At 44.5% G+C, this 17,449-nt stretch overlaps 1 protein-coding gene and 1 pseudogene across 2 annotated transcripts in view; one reads left to right on the top strand and one right to left on the bottom strand.

Moving 5' to 3' along the window:
* LOC142582385 (uncharacterized) overlaps positions 1-17,449 on the bottom strand; it is a 66,560-nt gene that overhangs the window by 38,203 nt on the left and 10,908 nt on the right. Inside the window, exons 5-9 of one of the 2 annotated variants that reach the window (XM_075692040.1) lie at positions 13,595-13,763; positions 8,935-9,207; positions 7,170-7,314; positions 3,797-4,054; positions 459-695 (exon numbers count right to left, since the gene is read on the bottom strand). In XM_075692040.1, the coding sequence (XP_075548155.1) occupies positions 562-695; positions 3,797-4,054; positions 7,170-7,314; positions 8,935-9,207; positions 13,595-13,763 (979 nt within the window). In that variant the 3' untranslated portion in view covers positions 459-561. Of the gene's footprint in view, positions 1-458; positions 696-3,796; positions 4,055-7,169; positions 7,315-8,934; positions 9,208-13,594; positions 13,764-17,449 lie in introns of those variants that run through there. The other variant, XM_075692041.1, reaches the window with a different exon arrangement.
* LOC142583833 (U2 spliceosomal RNA) lies at positions 8,527-8,706 on the top strand (annotated as a pseudogene).

Here is a 17,449-nt window from a genome sequence, read left to right on the forward strand (position 1 = left end):
TTTTCGATAGCCTATACACATTTCACCCGTAAACTTGAGACTGTCTATAAACAGTATGTGTACTTCTGGCTTCACACATTTTGTCAAATAATGTCCTTAGGCTTTATGAATAAAGTTCGTTCGCCAGTGTATCGACCTCGAAAAGTAGACCAAATGTAACAGATTTGTTAAAGGATTTCCTAGATAGACCGTCAACAAACCTTATATATAGTCGAAAAGAAAGTTGATAAGAAGGTAATGCGGTCTATACGAAATTTACCGGCCATCTATGTTGTAACGCGTAAGATCATACCTAAAAAGAGCCAGGACAACGAAAGCGGTAAAAGAACTGCTAAAGAGAAAATGCGACTTTGCGAAAAATTCAAGCCACGCATGGCGTTCACTTCGCAAAGAGACACTGCCGAGCGCTACGACAACCAGTCCAAAACATGTTCCATTCTGGTTGTCACAGATCCGATGCTTATAGCGCTGCACGCTAGTTTATTGAACATCGACATCAAGTTCACCACGAATCGACGATGAAACAGACCCAGTCCGTGCCGTGACGATGTCGTATACGTTTCACAACTTGACTGTATCTTTGTCAGCGGCGATTTTCCTGAGCTCTCTCTTCAGAACTTTTCCCATATAGTTTCGTGGAAGGCTGTCGGTGAAGACGACGCCTCCGTACAAGTGCATGTGGATCGGGGTTATCGCTGAAAACGCAAAAGAAAACCGTAGCAAATAAACAACTTCACCCTGGCGTAGTTTCATTTAGCGCTGCTTCGTTTTCATGCACTCTATAGTGCATTTTCTTTGAAGGAGAAATCTCAGCACTAACAAAAGCACCCGCCGAGGTCGTTCAATGTCTATGGCGTCAAGCTGCTCAGCACGAGGTCATTGGTTCGATTCCCGATGGCAACGGCGGCATTCCGATGGGGGCGGAATGCAAAAACAAATGCAAAAACACTCCTGTACCGTGCATTGGTGCCCTTTAAAGAACACCTGCTGGTTGAAAGTCATTCACAGCCCTCCAATATGGCGTAACTCGGAACCCACTGTGCAGTTTGGGTGCGAGATTTGATATTTTGTTACACAAAGTTAGACAGAGAATGAAGCAAGAGAAAGCACAGGAAAAGTTACCACTTATGTTTATTTGAAATGCACAAAAATAGGTTAAATGAAAGTGGACGATAACTTCTCGCTCGTGGGAACCAAACCCACATGTTTCGCATTACGCGTGCGGTGCTCTGGCGACGTTAAACTCCCCAATTTAGGTTTAACTAGCATAAATGAGCTAGCAACATTTCGTTTTCTAAGATACGCAAAACAACCTGAGCGTCATAGGGAAATGTAAGATGAAAGCAACATGAGAAATGTTTATATCTCCATTCGAGCAACCTCCAGCCAATGTGCTGTGAAACAACACAGCCCATCTACTGTATTTGCCTATAAACTTAGCGAAACGTTGATTGAGGCTAGTCGGCAACCCACAACACTTGTATCTTTAGAGCAGAAAAAAACAAACGACAAAACACAGAACAACAACAGGCAGAAGCGCGATGCTATCGAGCTAAGGGCTTGTGCCTGTCCGTTCTGCGTTCTTCATTTTTTTTTTTTTTTTTAGCGTAGCTCTTAGGCGCCCATTCCTGCGTTGAGGGTCGGTGTGCCTCGGCGTCATACCCCGTAACCGAGCGGACGAACACTGCGAAAGATGAAAGCGAACGCAGCGCGCAGCAGCAGATGAAAGAACAGAGCGCGAGGAGGAAAGTGGAGGACGAGGCTTTAGGGAAAGCATGAGACGGAAAGCGGGGGAGGAGCGGAGGGGAGACGGCCTGCGCATTCGCTGGGTTGCCGGCGGCCACGGCATCCGCAGCCGCGTGGGCATCTCATCTGCGCTTCCAGGAGGGGGGGGGGAGGGATGGGAGAAAGTGGGTGGCCTGAGGTGGGCAGGCCTACGCTCGCCCGCGGCGTCAGATGCTGAGGTCAGTCCGCGGCACCAGCGTTCGTGACGGGGATCACTGCTCCTGCAAGGGGCGATGGCGAGCAGCTACATGTAAGGATCTATGTAACGCCCTCTTGGGTGCTGTCGCTGCTCACAATGGTGAACGATTTCCCCGGGGCGAAGGGCCGCTCTCGTCGTTGGTGGAACAAAAGTGCTAGAAGCAAAGCGTAGTGCCGCGCAGCACGGGCTGCGCGGCTACAATATGGCACCAGAGTAGCGCGCGTCGTCTGTGTCGTCTGTATGGAAACAAAGCGCTGCATGAGCGGAGGTCTGTCTGTGGCGGCTGCTGTAAATTAAGCTCACGCGTCACTCATGCGCTGCCTCTCGCAATCTCCTGATTAGCGAGGAACTTCGCTAATTGGGATTAACGAAACACTTCGCTTCATTTGCAATGTGCTGCACGAGACAGATTCTCCGCACCAGTTACGCTACTCACAGCGTTCTCTTCGTAATATAAACCGCGTAACTATATAATCATTATGCAAAATATTGAAACGCGAAATGAAAACACGTAGACAGTTGCGCTCAAATTTCGCATTAGGAAGTATCGTAATCGTCAGTGCATTTTTTGCCAGTTTTATTTTGTGCTAAATATCAAAATATTATGACTAACCCTGGTTCTGTCGGTACAGATATCAGGCTTCAACTTCGAATGCGAAAGCACGCCGCTTCGGTTGATTCGACCCCACCAGCGCCCCTCATGCACCGTCTGTTAATTTGACCTTTCGGATAATTCGAACAAACCTAGTGGTCCCACAGGGAGCAAACTGTATACACATTTACTGAAAGCAGCACGAAGCTCTCAGAGCACGCGAGAATTACCGCCTTAACTTCGTGCTCTGCTTTCAGGTCGATGCGTACTTTTTAAAAGCTCCTCTTGGACATGTGTCAGGCCAGCGACCCCCAGAGTTCTTACAAAACATGCCCCTATTTATTACTTTTCTGCAGGAAACGCCGCATTTATCTATGGGACGTCATAAAAGGCGGCGTCACAAATGCCATAAATCAGAGAGCTTGCACGCCGCGATTGCAGTCGTTGCATAGTCACGAAGTATCATTTACACACGTGGAGCTCAGTGCGAGGCACTCGTTACACGCGTGCGAAGAGCACAACAATGTGCGTGGGTCTTGGAAGGCTTTAGAAATAGCATAACCGAACTGCTTTTAATGTACGTGAGAGCACACGTAACGCAAACGCAGGTTATCTCGTACTCTCCTTGCGTTCATTAGTACGCACACCCAATAAAGTTTGATAACTTTGCGTGCCCTATTTATAACTCGCCCTATTATGGAGTTGAAAAGGTAATTTCGGGTTTTAAGGAGCACTAAGCCGCTTGAGTGTGCCGTTTCTAAAACTAGCTATTTGGGTCACCTCACTCCCCGCAGAGCTCTCACGAGATTTTGAGCCATGCTGCCTATTCAAAAACTATCAATTTGGTGACTTTTTTCAAAATCAAGTTTAGACCTTCAAGGACGAAGTCGCGGTTCCGAAGACACTAGTACCACATTTTACTCCGCGTTAAATCCACGCACATTACGAGGCAATCGGACAACACAGATAATCTTCAAACAGCAATTAAGAAAGAAGCAGCAACGCGCTTTCTTCACAAAGTGGTGCCGAATCGTAGTAGAAATTAATATATACTGCCAACTGATCCCCACGGTGGTAAAAGAATTGTAGCGCATTATTTTCGTCTGGTAATCTTAGCACGAAACTGTTTAGGCACGGAGTCAGAGAGGCACCGACGGCCACAAAGGCCATGCTTAAAATCATCTGTGGCATTGTGGCACGCCACCAACATTGAGACTCACCAGCCACGTGGTCTTTGATCTTTAGGGCGAGATCAATGCTGCCGGTGGCGGGTGGCTCGGGCACGACGAAAGCTGTCGTGGCATCCTGGTACTCAAAAGAGGGCGTTCCCACCACAGCCACCTCCCTCACTTCGGCCATCGAGCCGATCAGCTGCTCCAGCTCAACAGATGGCACGTGAGTGCCGCGGAACTTGATCATGTCCTTAAGCCGGTCGACGTAGTACACGCAGCCCTCCTCGTCGTAGTAGCCGCAGTCACCTGCACGATCATAAATCAATCAATCAATCAATCAATCAATCAATCAACAATTTCCTCGACGTTGTATTCACGATGTCAGGGGCACGGACAAAAAGCCCAAAAAATATAAACTTCGCCGGGCCTGTGCTCTCTGCAACAGATGTGCATATTCGCATAAAAGACACACCTACAACAACTTAAAACAATTTGGCAGTGCTACTCAAATATGCAAAAGAAAGAACTATCGATAGGCCCAGAGACGATGAATACAAAAGCGAAAATTCTTAACAGCTGTGCAGCATGAAAAAAACAAACTGTAGTACACAAAACGAGATCTCTTGCTTCAAGTCAGATTACAGTAACACCGCAGACCTACACAAGATGAGCAAATTGAGCATAAATTTAAATGTGCAAAGAATGCCACATAAAAAATGACATAAGAAATAAAAAAAACATTACTGTTTAAATGAGTTCAGAACCGTTGGTAGCACATAACAGCTGGTGTCCATAGTTAGTTCGTGTATGCGGAACATGCCATCTTTCAGAGTGTATTGTATCATATTTATGATAGTTTAGTGTTAGCTTTGACAGCTGCTGAAGAAATTTAATACAGTTTTTCATTTCTATGTTGTATCGCTTAACTAGCGTGTCGGTGTATAGGGTGTGAATGGCGGGGACACCAAGGCTATGGAAAAGAGCATCGTAAGCATGATCGGAAATAAGCACGAACTGCTTATTTTTTTACTTTGTAACAGACATAGTTTCCTGATATTGGTTTCTGTTGCATTTACCCAGGCTAGAAAATGCGACAGAAAAAGAGAATGGTAAATTTTCAGTTTACCTTTGTCGGTGTAAAAAGAAACCTAGTTTCTTAAGCACTGCAACAACGCACGCGGGAATTTTTTAACAACCGTATCTACATGTTCTGTCCGTCTCAAGTAATCCTCAAAAAGAACACCGATGCTTTTTACTGACTTCACAATGTCACTGACAGTGCATTAATTTTAAAATGCCCTTCAATGTCTACCAACTGACTTTCCGGCCGGGAAAGTACGGCCTTTGTTTTAGTGTTGTTTATGATAAGGAAATTTGCGGTACTCCACTCGTTTAACTTGGCTAGAACATGGTTAGCATTATCTATCTGTCTTTTGCTATCATGATATGCAATCTTCAAGGTAGCGTCATCTGCATACATGATAAAGTTAGTCTATTCATATATTGTTACAATGTCATTGATGTAAATAATAAATAACAAAGGTCCAACGATGATTCCTTGTGGTACGCCAAACGTTGCTGACGAGATGTCAGACGTTTCGTTATTTTTGACAATTTTCTGGCATCGAGATTTGAGGTACGTGTCAATTAAGTCGAGGAAAACACTCCTGAAATATAATGATCCAGTTTTTTTAATAGTGTAGCGTGGTCGATGCGACCAAACGTCTTAGAGAAGCCTACGAAAGCCTGAAGAATTAGTAACCTGTCTTCTATAACCTGTAGAATTATTTCCTTCTGTGTTAAAAGCACCGACTCAGTCGACAAGCCCTTCTTGAGATCAAATTGTGATTTAGATATTACGTTGCACTTTCCGCAAAATGTATTCGTTCTCTCATTGATTATTTTTTCTCTGCCCTTAAAAAATACAGACATTATCGATATTGGCCTGAAATTCAATAATGTATCTTCGTCTGCGCCTTCAAATAAACCCCTAACTTTTCGACGTTTTATTCACGTAGCAAATATGCCTTGCGAAAGAAGAATGTTCTTGGGACTTATTAATTCGAGGGCTCTATATATACAGTGATACGCTACTTAAGCGATGCAACATAGAAATGCACAACTGTGGCTGCCATTCTCCCAGACGGCGGAAGGACATCATTCCTGAGTACTACGCATAATTTCATCAGCGGCCACCAGCGCTATTTATCTACAGAAGCCAGCGCTCTAGTAATGGAACTTCAAGCCATCCACGACGCTGTGCAAGATGCGACATCTAAGCTGCCTACCATCAAGCAACTAGATATCTTCACCGATTCTTTAGCGGCTATCCAGGAACTCAAGAAGGTTGATAAGGCGATGGAAATCTGCGAGACAATACACACTATGAATAGTAAGACATCTACTTGCGTCAAGGTACACTGGATTCAAGGCCATTCAGCGAACCCTCACAACATTGCTGCTGACCAGCAGGCACACTGCCCTCCTAATCCTGATCCTCCACCTATTCCCCTCCCACCCCAACCCCGTAACTCGCTGCGAGCCCGTAAAAATGTTCTCCGGCAGGACACACGCGCTCTTATCCCACCGTGTGTCTGCTCCCTCCCCCTTCACCTTACTAGGGCGGAGGAAGTTGTGCTTAGGAGGCTTCGGGCCGGGGTGGCCCTTACACCGGCTGTTGTCTCAAGGTGGAACTGGTCGCATTTACCACTGGGTGCTACGTGTCCATACTGCTCCGTTCCTGTGGTGGAATCAGATGCATACCACCTAATATGGACATGTACGGGTTTACAATCGGAACGCTCGCGTCTCCTACTGGAAGCCGGCCTCCGCTACAGTGTGACAACCAGCTATGACCGCTGGATACATGACAACAGATTCCACAAAACAATGCTCCAATTCATACACAACACAGGCCTCACAGCACACATATAATACACATATACAGTCCAAGAATTATGCCTTAAGGGCAAGCCTTATCGCAATAAAAAAAAAAAAACTGTGCTAAGCTTCTTTTGCATCACGTCTAACGCCAGCAATGTGAACTAGGTTCCAGAAAGGGATGACAAAGGAAATTTATTAGAAGAAAGGTGGGAAACAAATTGAAGAGAGAGAGAAACAGTTCAGTGGCGCTGAACGGTGTATCACTATTCAGCGTCACTGTTCAGCGCAGAATATTGTCAGTCACAAAGTGGCGTCTGGCCAAGACGCTGGCTGTCGGTGACTCCTGGCTTACCGGCGCAAGTGAACCGTCGTAAACCTTGTACATAAAACAAATCTTCGTGAGCTGCAAGAAGTATTGTATTAACCACATCATTTTTATTATTTTCTTTCTTGCTACTGGTGCGCTGATGAACGGTTTCAGAACCGATAGCTTTTCTTGAAGTATCAAATTTGTGACATCAATAGAAAAGTCACTTACCGGTCGAAAGCCATCCTTCAGAGTCGAGGACCTGCTTCGTTGCTTCCGGTTTGTTCAAGTAGCCCATCATGACACTGGGAATTCTGACACAAATTTCACCAGATTTTCCAGTTGGGAGAGGCTCCCTCGTGTCGACATCGACAACCTGTAGGGAAAGGAAAGCGAACAGTACAGTTCCTAGTCCTCAAACATGTGCCAACACAAGGCATGAAAAACTATTATTATTTCATATGGCTACGACGCCCCTTGCGAAAACACCACCCCAGTGCCTGTCGTAGAAGTATCATAAAAAAATTGACGCTACAAAAAGCTAAAGCAAGAGAATGCAGGTATACATCGCGAAAAAAATAAAGCCAGTTATGCCACAAGCAATGCTCATCAGAAACTGAAACAACCTGGTGGCGCAAGACAATTAAGTGATGCCGCAAGCATCGAATTGCAGAGGCCGCTCCCTATTATTTCAAATTGAGGAAGAGGGGATGTGCACTATTTTGTTCGTTATTTGAAAAATATAACTACAGCCCATTCGAAAGCCGAAACTGAATCCGAAAATAGTCGCAGGCTCTTACGCTCCTATAGCAAAGAAATTCCTGAGGAGACTGGAAACTCTTTGATGACCTACAGTGACTTCATTGCTATGAAGACATGGGCGTGAGAAAGCTATACTGAATGAAAGGACGTCTAACCTGAAGGTGTGAATTTTTCCACTTAATTGACTGTGAGCAACCATGAGTAATTGCGCAGTAACTTGTAGGTAGGCAGTGCAGAAATGCGTCTGCGAAATGTTCTATCCTTTATTTTTCTCTGAATTTTGAAGTTTCTCTGTGGCTTTTCTCGTATGCTATGAAAGCTTATGCAGCATGCGACTTGCATATACATGTGACATGTATTCTATACCTGCGTTTTCTGTCAATTTTTCTTTCACCGTGTACTGCATTCATACATACCAGTTGAAAAAATTCTCTACAACTACGCTCCCTGCTTGGCGAAATTTTGCATGGAAGCATGCATAAAGAAACAGATTTCGATATTAAATCATTCGTCTCCTGCTTCACCATAAGAACATTAACTCAGAGCTTGAAAAACCATGAGCCATTCCACTCTGTGAAGGTGTATGACCAGCAAGGCTGTTTAGCATACGACACAGATGTGACGCAGAATTTTGAACATAGGTACGGACTCAGTTACCGTGATTTTTATATACATTCGCGTGAACAACAGGACCGCCACTCCGAGGAGCCGGAGGAAACCAGACGCGCGTGACGTTTGGCGGGACCCCCACCACGGGAGAGCGGAAGGAAAGGAGATACGCAAGCGCTTGGAACACCGGCAAAGAGAGAGTGGTGCGAACGTAGAAATGGCCGACGCGGGTCAAAGTGTACTATCTCTTCTTATCAGCTTAGTATCTCATACGGGTTGTATTTCGACCCAAGATATTAAACTTATTTTTGCAAGTTGGCAGAGTGCTTGAAGCCTGCTTCACCTCCGCCGCGAGTCGGCCCACTATCGCACTATCTTCGGGATGGGCCCACGGTTTTTATTCTACGGACATCATTCCGCTGGAAACTATCCGTGTACATCTTCGCAGTAAGATGGAAGATATTGTCAAGCAGTATAACCGTAGATCCTGTTTTTCCTGTTTTGCTTATTAGCTCATGCAAGTTTCTCGACTTCGTGCTTAGTGCATTTCAGTGTATGCGTAACTTTACGGCAATATCACCGTAGCCTGCGCCTTAGGATCGTCTCGGCAACGGGTAAGCCTCACCTTGATGAGCACGCCGGCTTGTGGGTAGCCGAGGAAGGAGACAGTCGTGTCACGGGAGGGCGGCACTGTCACCACGCCTGCGGCCTCGGTGAGCCCGTAAGCGTGGCCAAGATTGCGCAGGTCGAACACGCGTCGCATACTCTCCACCGCTGAATCGGGCATCGTGCCGCCGATGCTGCAGACGTAATTGACACTCTTCAGCGTCTCGCCCGCGTTCAGCGCTTCGCGCAGCACCAGCTGTAAGTGCGTGGCGGACACGCACAACGTCGTCACCTGCGCGAGATCGTCATGAATATCAGTAGTTTGCAAAAACGCTGCAGAGCAATATTAAATTAAGCTAGATTTGTAAAGCTTCTAGAATACCAAAATGCCTTATCGTGAGCGGAGGCTATGAAGCCAGTAGGGAAAGCAAAAGACAGAGAGAGGGAGAGAATTATTTGAAAGAAGGCAGAGAGGTCGGCCTGAGTTGAGCGCTCCAGCCTGCAATTCTGCGCAGGCGAGGGGGAACGAGGGCGTAAAGATGTGATGAGGGATGATGATGACATAGAAGAGGGACACACAACGTGAAGGCATGTTCAGAATTTTGTTGATAAACATTCAGAAATGTCACCCATCAAGCCACCACCGGGTTCCAGACCTTGGCAGCGCGGTCGATATAGTTCACATGAAACTTTAGAAAAAGGCGCAAAGAAGAGGCTGGTTCGTGAGCTTCTCCTGCTTGAGCAGCACAGCCACCAAGAAAAAGCTTTACATTATGTGAAGAGTTATGATAAGCGGCTCCAGCACGACGAGCGTTTACACGACGCTTCTAGCGGCCGGAGTCCGGAGAACGCAGAGGATCACGCGCCTCAGTTCTAGCATATATGGCTCAGCTTTTTTTTAATGCTTTCGTCCTCATTATACCCATCTCATTGTTTTCCTGTAGTGTAACGGACTTTATTGACCCTATCATTCTTGTCTTCTTGCCATAGAGAACCACAACCGCTAGGAGTCATGGCCGTTGTGGCCATCATATTCGAAAGAAGACGCATCACAGTCAGCCGTGTCATGTTTTCCACCACAACGCTGGAAAGTCACTTCACTTGTACACTCCTCGAGTCACAAAACCCTAATCATAAACATCATCATCATCATCATCATCATCATCATCATCATCATCGTCGTCGTCGTCGTCGTCGTCGTCGTCATCTTTTTCTTCGTCAGTTAAACACACAGCGCTCACGTGCCCTACCTTGAGACATTTTCGGCACTCAAAAGGCCTTGGAACGAATGATCGGGCACGCTGTATCACGTACGCCACTTTGACATATGATGGTAATATCGAAGAAGCAAATACTAACTTGATGCACCGGGAGTTCCCAAAGCGGTGAATCTCAAGAATGCGCACCTATGAACTTATAAGGCTCCTGAGGTATGCATGGCCTGATTTCAAGGTGCGTATCGGAAATCACACCAGTCATTGGCTCCTTCCGGTAAGTAATACGGAAATTGACAGGAGTTGTGCCTAATTGGTTTTTAACTTATCCAGTATTGCTAACATTTTTGCATCTGCCACCAGGATGTTCTTCTGAGCACTGATCCGGATTTCGTTGATTTGTCCAGAGGCCACACTTTCGAAACATTCCTCTAGAAATTAGTTGCTTAAAGGGTTCATGTTGTGTCAGAAAGAGAGCAGCACGTAAGAAATCATGAAGGGTTGCGGCAGACTCTGATTCGATGAAGTCAGCTCACTCGACATTCGGCGCATCACATTCTTTATACGGTGGCCCACGGTGTACTCGCTCTCGGAGTCCATGACTTCCGGCGTTAAGGTCTACCAGGAATCGAGCTGGTCCGATCTTCCAAAGGCATCATCATCATCAGCATGGTTACGCCCACTGCAGGGCAAAGACCTCTCCCATACTTCTCCAGCTACCCCGGTCATGTACTAATACCCCTGTCAAGCGGGCAAGTTAAGTGCACTTACTGGGAGTGCACTTCGGGACCTTGAGTCACACTTTAGGCAACGCGCTTCTTAACGGGAAAACAGAGTGCACTCCCAGTAAAAAAAAAAAAAAAATGGCGACAGACTAAGAGCGCGTTTTTAAAGGTGTAAATTAACAAGAGAAAGCTGCTAAAAAGCGATTGTTTTAAGTAGAATTATATATAAAAACAAACTTCATCTATTTGTCTCAACAAAAAACGAAGACGTTTTTATTATAAATCTGTTGCAAGTCAATGCTGGCCAAGACGAATGCCTAGCAAATCCAACACAACATGGCGGCGTGCGGCGAGGCGGCAGTTGATCCTGCTAGAACAGAATATGAGCAGTTATATATGAGCAAAGACGGCGAGTTCGATATTTAGCTACACTGCAAAATGCCACGCACACGGCTCAAAGCACGACCGGCATGGTCCCCCCCCCACCCCCCAGCACGCTTTCACACCAAAATAAACACGAACTGAATGAACCTGGCGGCGCCGCAGTGCCGCATCATTCTGGCGCCGTTAGTTGCGTACATGATAAATTCGTTTCTTTATTGTGCTATTTCGCTTTTCGCTAAACACAAATTATATTGTTAAAAGCTGTTCACTAACTGAAATGAACTTCTGTGTCCTTTTTCTATGCATTACATTTTGCGTCGTTGAAAGCGTTGGCGGCGAGGCTACGTACTCGGCCAGCAAAGTGCGTTCCGTGAACGTACTCCGACTTGAGTGCACTCATCTGAGAGTACACTCCGCTGCGACGTTAAGATTTGGGAAAGTGCACTTAAAAACTGAGTGCACTCGCCGTAAGTGCACTTAACTTGCCCGCTTGACAGGGGTATAATTGTGGCCATGTTGTCCCTGCAAACTTCTTAATCTCATCCGCCCACCTAACTTTCTGCCACCCCCTGCTACACTTCCCATCCCTTGTAATCCAGTCCGTAACCCTTAATGACCATCGGTTATCTTCCCTTCTCATTACATGTCCTGCCCATGACCCATTTCTTTTTCTTGATTTCAACTAAGATGTCATTAACTCGCGTTTTTTCCCTCACCCAATCTGCTTTTTTCTGATCCCTTAAGGTTACATCCATCATTCTTCTTTCCATAGCTCGTTGCGTTGTCCTCAATTTAAGTAGAACCCTTTTCGTAAGCCTCCAGGTTTCTGCCCCGTACGTGAGTACTGCTAAGACACAGCTGGTAAGACACACTTTTCTCTTGAGGAATAATGGCAACATGCTGTTCATGATCTGAGAATGCCTGCCAAACGCACCCCAGTCCATTCTTATTCTTCTGATCATTTCAGTCTCATGATCCGGATCCGCGGTCACTACCTGCCCTAAGTAAATGTATTCCCTTACTACTAGCAGTGCCTCGCTACCTATCGTAAACTGCTGTTCTCTTCCGAGACTGTTAAAGATTAATTTAGTTTTCTGCAGATTAATTCTTAGATCCACCCTTCTGCTTTGCCTCTCCAGGTCAGCGAGCATACATTGCAATTGGTCTCCTGAGTTACTAAGCAAGGCAATATCATCAGCGAATAGCAAGTTACTAAGGTATTCTCCATTAACTCTTATCCCCAATTCTTCCCAATCCAAGTCTCTCAATACCTCCTGTAAACACGCTGTGAATAGCATTGGAGTGATCGCATCTCCCTGCCTGACGCCTTTCTTTATTGGGATTTTTTTGCTTCCTTTACAGCGGACTACTGTTGCTGTGGAGCCGCTATAGATATCTTTCAGTATATTTTACATACGGCTCGTCTACACCCTGATTCCGTAAGGTTTCCATGACTGCTAAAGCTTCGACTGAATCAAACGCTTTCTCGTAAGCAATGAAAGCTATATATAAGGGTTTATTAGAGAAACAATTCCAAAGCCCCATGGCACTTGTCCAAAAAAATGAGAGATGGAGTAGACGACTGACCTTGCAGCTACCCTTGACGTGATGGATTTCGACTGCGTCTGCTCGTAAATAATTCGTTATTCGTAACGAAAGTAGTATTGCATTTCATTTAAATGTAGGCAAAGGACTAATATAGAAACCTTTGGTATATTTCCCAACATAAAGAAGTATGCCCACGAACTCGAAATTATTCCATCCCGTTGGTGCAAGTTGGCGTGAAAGTTAAAAGCCGGAAGTTTGACGCACCCAAGTTCGACCCTCCCTTTGATTGACAATAATCCGCCATATCATTCTGTCAAAAAAAGGTATGCCAGCAGAGTTTTCAAACAACAACGTACCAATTTCAGGATTATTTTATTCATGACGAAAATAGGGATGCCTACCGGAGGTCCCATTTCTGTTTCTAAATACGGAACCTCCTTCTGTATACACTTATCATGTAATTATCCCCATTTTTCACATGAGCGAATTTAAACTGAAAACCAGTTTAAACTACAACCTTAGAAGTTATTTTTTTCTGTCAGTTTAGCCTCACTCCAGATCAATAATAAAAATTTCACGGGACTTGATAAATAAACTAATATACCGCTGTGCGACATGTTTACCAATTAAGATAAACAAACAACGTTCGTCGCTGCAGTGTCAGCTTTGAATAAATTACCTAAGTATATCAAATCGGCGCTTCTGGATATAAAAAGAAAAGCTACTTGAAGAAGTGTCTGCTCTGAACTTGTGTAGGAACACCCATTGCAGAAATTCGTTCATTCTCACCTATTAGAACATGGCTTACCTTATGCTTCTTGACTGTCTCCATAATCTTCGCACTCCCAAGCTTTGGATTCATGATCACTGACGTCGACCCCGCGCACAGTGCGCTCATGAAGGCACGAATTGCACATACTAAGTACATGTTCCACAATACGATCAGTATGCTTTTACCGCCGGAAGACTTCATCGCCCTGAAATAAATAAGTAAAGTATGTTCACATGGGTGACCATAAAAAAACATGACACTTAAACAAAAGAAAGAAAGCAATGATTCATTACGCGTACCCGCCGTGGTTGCTCAGTGGCTATGGTGTTGGGTTGCTGAGCACGAGGTTGCGGGATTGAATCGCGGCCACGGCTGCTGTGTTTCGATAGGGGCGAAATTCGAAAATTCCCGTGTGCTTAGATTTAGGTGCACGTTAAAGAACCCCAGGTAGTCGAAATTTCCAGAGTCCTCCATTACGGCGTGCCTCATAACCAGGAAGTGGTTTTGGCACGTAAAACCCCATAATTTTTAATTCATTACGCCTGACTGGCCGATTTGCTTATTCTTAGATGATCTTGGAATGTAGCTTGATACGAACAATACTGAACGCGGCCACCGTGTCAGAAAATTCCCTTCAGAAAAGAAACAGTCTGTCATTGTCAAATTAAGTCATTTCAAAACAAAAGATAGCATGCGCCCCAAAATTGAGACACGCCACGTAATTAAAGATATTCCTAGGGGTCGGCAGCGTAACCCGGACGAAGGACAAGAGGAAGTGGACGAAAAAGAAGGTTGCTCTGGCCCCTCCTAGGAATATGTTGTCACCAACTCGGCCAGCTTGGTGTGCTAATTAGAGAAGATTTCGAAACTGCAACGTGCTATGCGCGCTATGTGCAACGTGCTAACGTGCTAAGCGATAAGTTATTACAACTTATCAAGCCTCAAAAATGTTTTCAAACTCACCCCCGATAAGCTTTACGTTGGCGAGGGTTTTTATTCTTCTTTTCTACATTTATTTTTGAAGCAACCTCCGATAGCGCGAAGAAATTTTTCGAAGCATCCGAAAACACCGCTCCTTAGAAGCACTGAGCTGCCTGGCCGTAGGCGCCAGTCGCAAATGATAATGCATTGGAAATAACAACACTGTGACTTCGACATATAAGCCACGGTATTCATCACTGTCCCTCAACATTATCTTTGCAAACAACCGCAGTACTTTGCCCAAGCGCGATCACCTACACAGCTCTATAGCTGACACTAACTCCGACATCCTGCTCATTACAGAAACCTGGCCACCGGAAGACGCATTGAATATTCCGAAATTTTTCCCCGAAACCCAAGTTTCGCGCTATATCATGCCGATCGCATTTAACAGAAGAAATGGTGCTCGTGTAGCCGTTCAAAACGAGTTAGCAACATCACTAGTTTGTCATGACAGAAACCTAGTGATAACGTGGGTTTGTGTTTACAGCCACTCCGAGAAATCAGACTTCGATGTATGTTACAGGCCAATCGATAACCAACCGTTCTTTTGCGCGTGCCTTTAGGATGCTCTAAATAGCATCGAAGAAAAGTATTACGAGAAGCCCATGTTTCTTCGCGGCGATCTTAATTTTCTCCATATTAGCTGGTACGTGTTACCTACCTGAGGCAAAAACAGTGATGCGCCAGTGGATACTATCACATATTAGTATTTCAGAAAAGCAGGAAGCTACTGCTCTCGAGGCGTCAGCAGAATACCTTGACTGCACTCATTATACTTTATGGAAACTCGACGACGCTAGACTGCTTATACGTCATCACCTACAGCGCTCACACCCGGATGAACATGTCATCAAGGGGTCGTTCCCTACACCGATGTCTGGCCCTATTGAATAACTTGCTCACTAGGTGTGTTAATGTTGCACATCGCCTTCACAGACAAGGACGTACGCCGAGCCCTACGTGCCTGGCTTGTGGACACTAAAGAGAAACGCTTTAGCACTTGCTGTTAGAATGTCCAACATTCAACAGTTGTCGAGATGTGGTGCGGAAAAAATTCTGAAAATTTAATGTTCATCGAACTGTGCTTAACGATATCTGCTTCCAAAGGTCGTCCTTGAACTTGATATGAGCCTTCCTCTAACTCTTTTTTCCCTTTCTTTTATCTTCTTCTTTTTCTCTTTTTTCTCTCCTCTTCGTGCGAGAGGGCGCAGTGTCCATTTCAGGAGACAATTGCTAGACCGCTTTTCTTTCTCTTTGTGGTGTTTGTATAATTTACAACAACAACAACAACAACAACAACAACAACAACAATAATAATAATAATAATAATAATAATAATAATAATAATAATAATAATAATAATAATAATAATAATAATAATAATAATAATAATAATAATAATAATAATCGATATTCATGAATGAATCTAAACAGCGCATGTATGATGATGTATGCGGAAAAGTAGTATATATGCGTGGGTCCTTTGGTCGAAATAAAGATTGTTGCAAGTTAGCGCCTGTGTGCCGCGTCTTCCTTTCGTCCTTGTCTTTTCACGCGCTATAAGCCTCACGATGTCATACCAACAAGCCCAAATCACTGCATTACGGCTGAATATCATGCCTTCTTGTGTGTGACGTCATTAGTGACGTCATTACTTCCGCTTTCTACTTCTGGGTTTCCAAAAATTTCCGCCGAAGTCTTGCTCACGTGGCGGGTCTCTAAAGTCTACGATTTTGTGCCTTGGTGTGCGGTATTCAGGGATTTCTAATTCTATTACTCCAGACACTTCAGTAACTTGTAACTAAACCTATGCTCTAATATCATATCTATAATGAAACCCATGAATTTTGTAATGTACAATTTTTTTGTGCTTCTTCTGATTTATTTTGAATTTCATCCCCGGTCGTCTCAGGAGCTGAACTGGAAGTGCTCAAGAAACAATAGTGTCATTCGATGCTTGTGCCACTAATAAACACGTTCCTACCACTCTTGCTGAAACAGATTCTAACAATCTTTGGTTGAAAAGAGGCCTAAAGAGATTTCTAAACCGGAAAAGAGCGCCTTTTTGGAACGACGAATAAAAGCAGCAGGCCAATACATGGGAACGCTATCAACTTTGCGCTGAGCATTACGTAAAGGAATTAACGGCCGCTAAATATAAGTTTATTTCCTCTGACTTCCTTCCGATACTTCGATCGAATTCCAATAAACTCGCATTTCTCTTGCTAAATCTCGTACTGGCCAGCTACAAGTCATTATTCAAAATGGTAGCCTTGTCAGTTTTGAAAACTGCACCACAGCCCTTAATGACTTCTTTTGAATAGTCTTTACAGCAGCTGTTGACGCTATTACAGAACCACTGCCAAGTACTTATGTCATTGTCATGCCAGGAATCCAGATTACCTACGAATGCGTGTCTAACTCTCTTTAAATAATCCTCTTCGTCTGGAGGTGATAACCCGAACATTGATTAAAGATATAGTCTCCGTATCCATCCAAATATAGCAAATTCTTTTTACTGAATCTTTAGAATCTGGAAACGTTCCTGAGGAATGGAAAATGCTAAAAGTTTTCCTACATTTAAGTTACGTAAGCGCGACTTGACCACGAACTATCGACCAATATCTTTAGCCAGCATTCCGTCTAAACTTCTAGAGTATATTATTGCATCCAACATAATGACCCCTCTAGAGTCAATAAGCTTTTTTATGCGCCCTACAGCATGATTTTAAGAAATCACTGTTTTGCGAAATCAAACTAGCCAATTTCACTCAATACTTACCACAGTACCTGGACGACAATCTGCAGGTTCATTCCAAATTTTTAGACTTTTCCAAAGCTTTTGATCGCATGTCCCACAATAATGCCCATTAAACTACCGTCCATCCACATTTTCACTAATTCAAT

The sequence above is a fragment of the Dermacentor variabilis genome, chromosome 5 (genome assembly GCF_050947875.1).
Source record: "Dermacentor variabilis isolate Ectoservices chromosome 5, ASM5094787v1, whole genome shotgun sequence".
NCBI lineage: Eukaryota > Metazoa > Arthropoda > Arachnida > Ixodida > Ixodidae > Dermacentor > Dermacentor variabilis.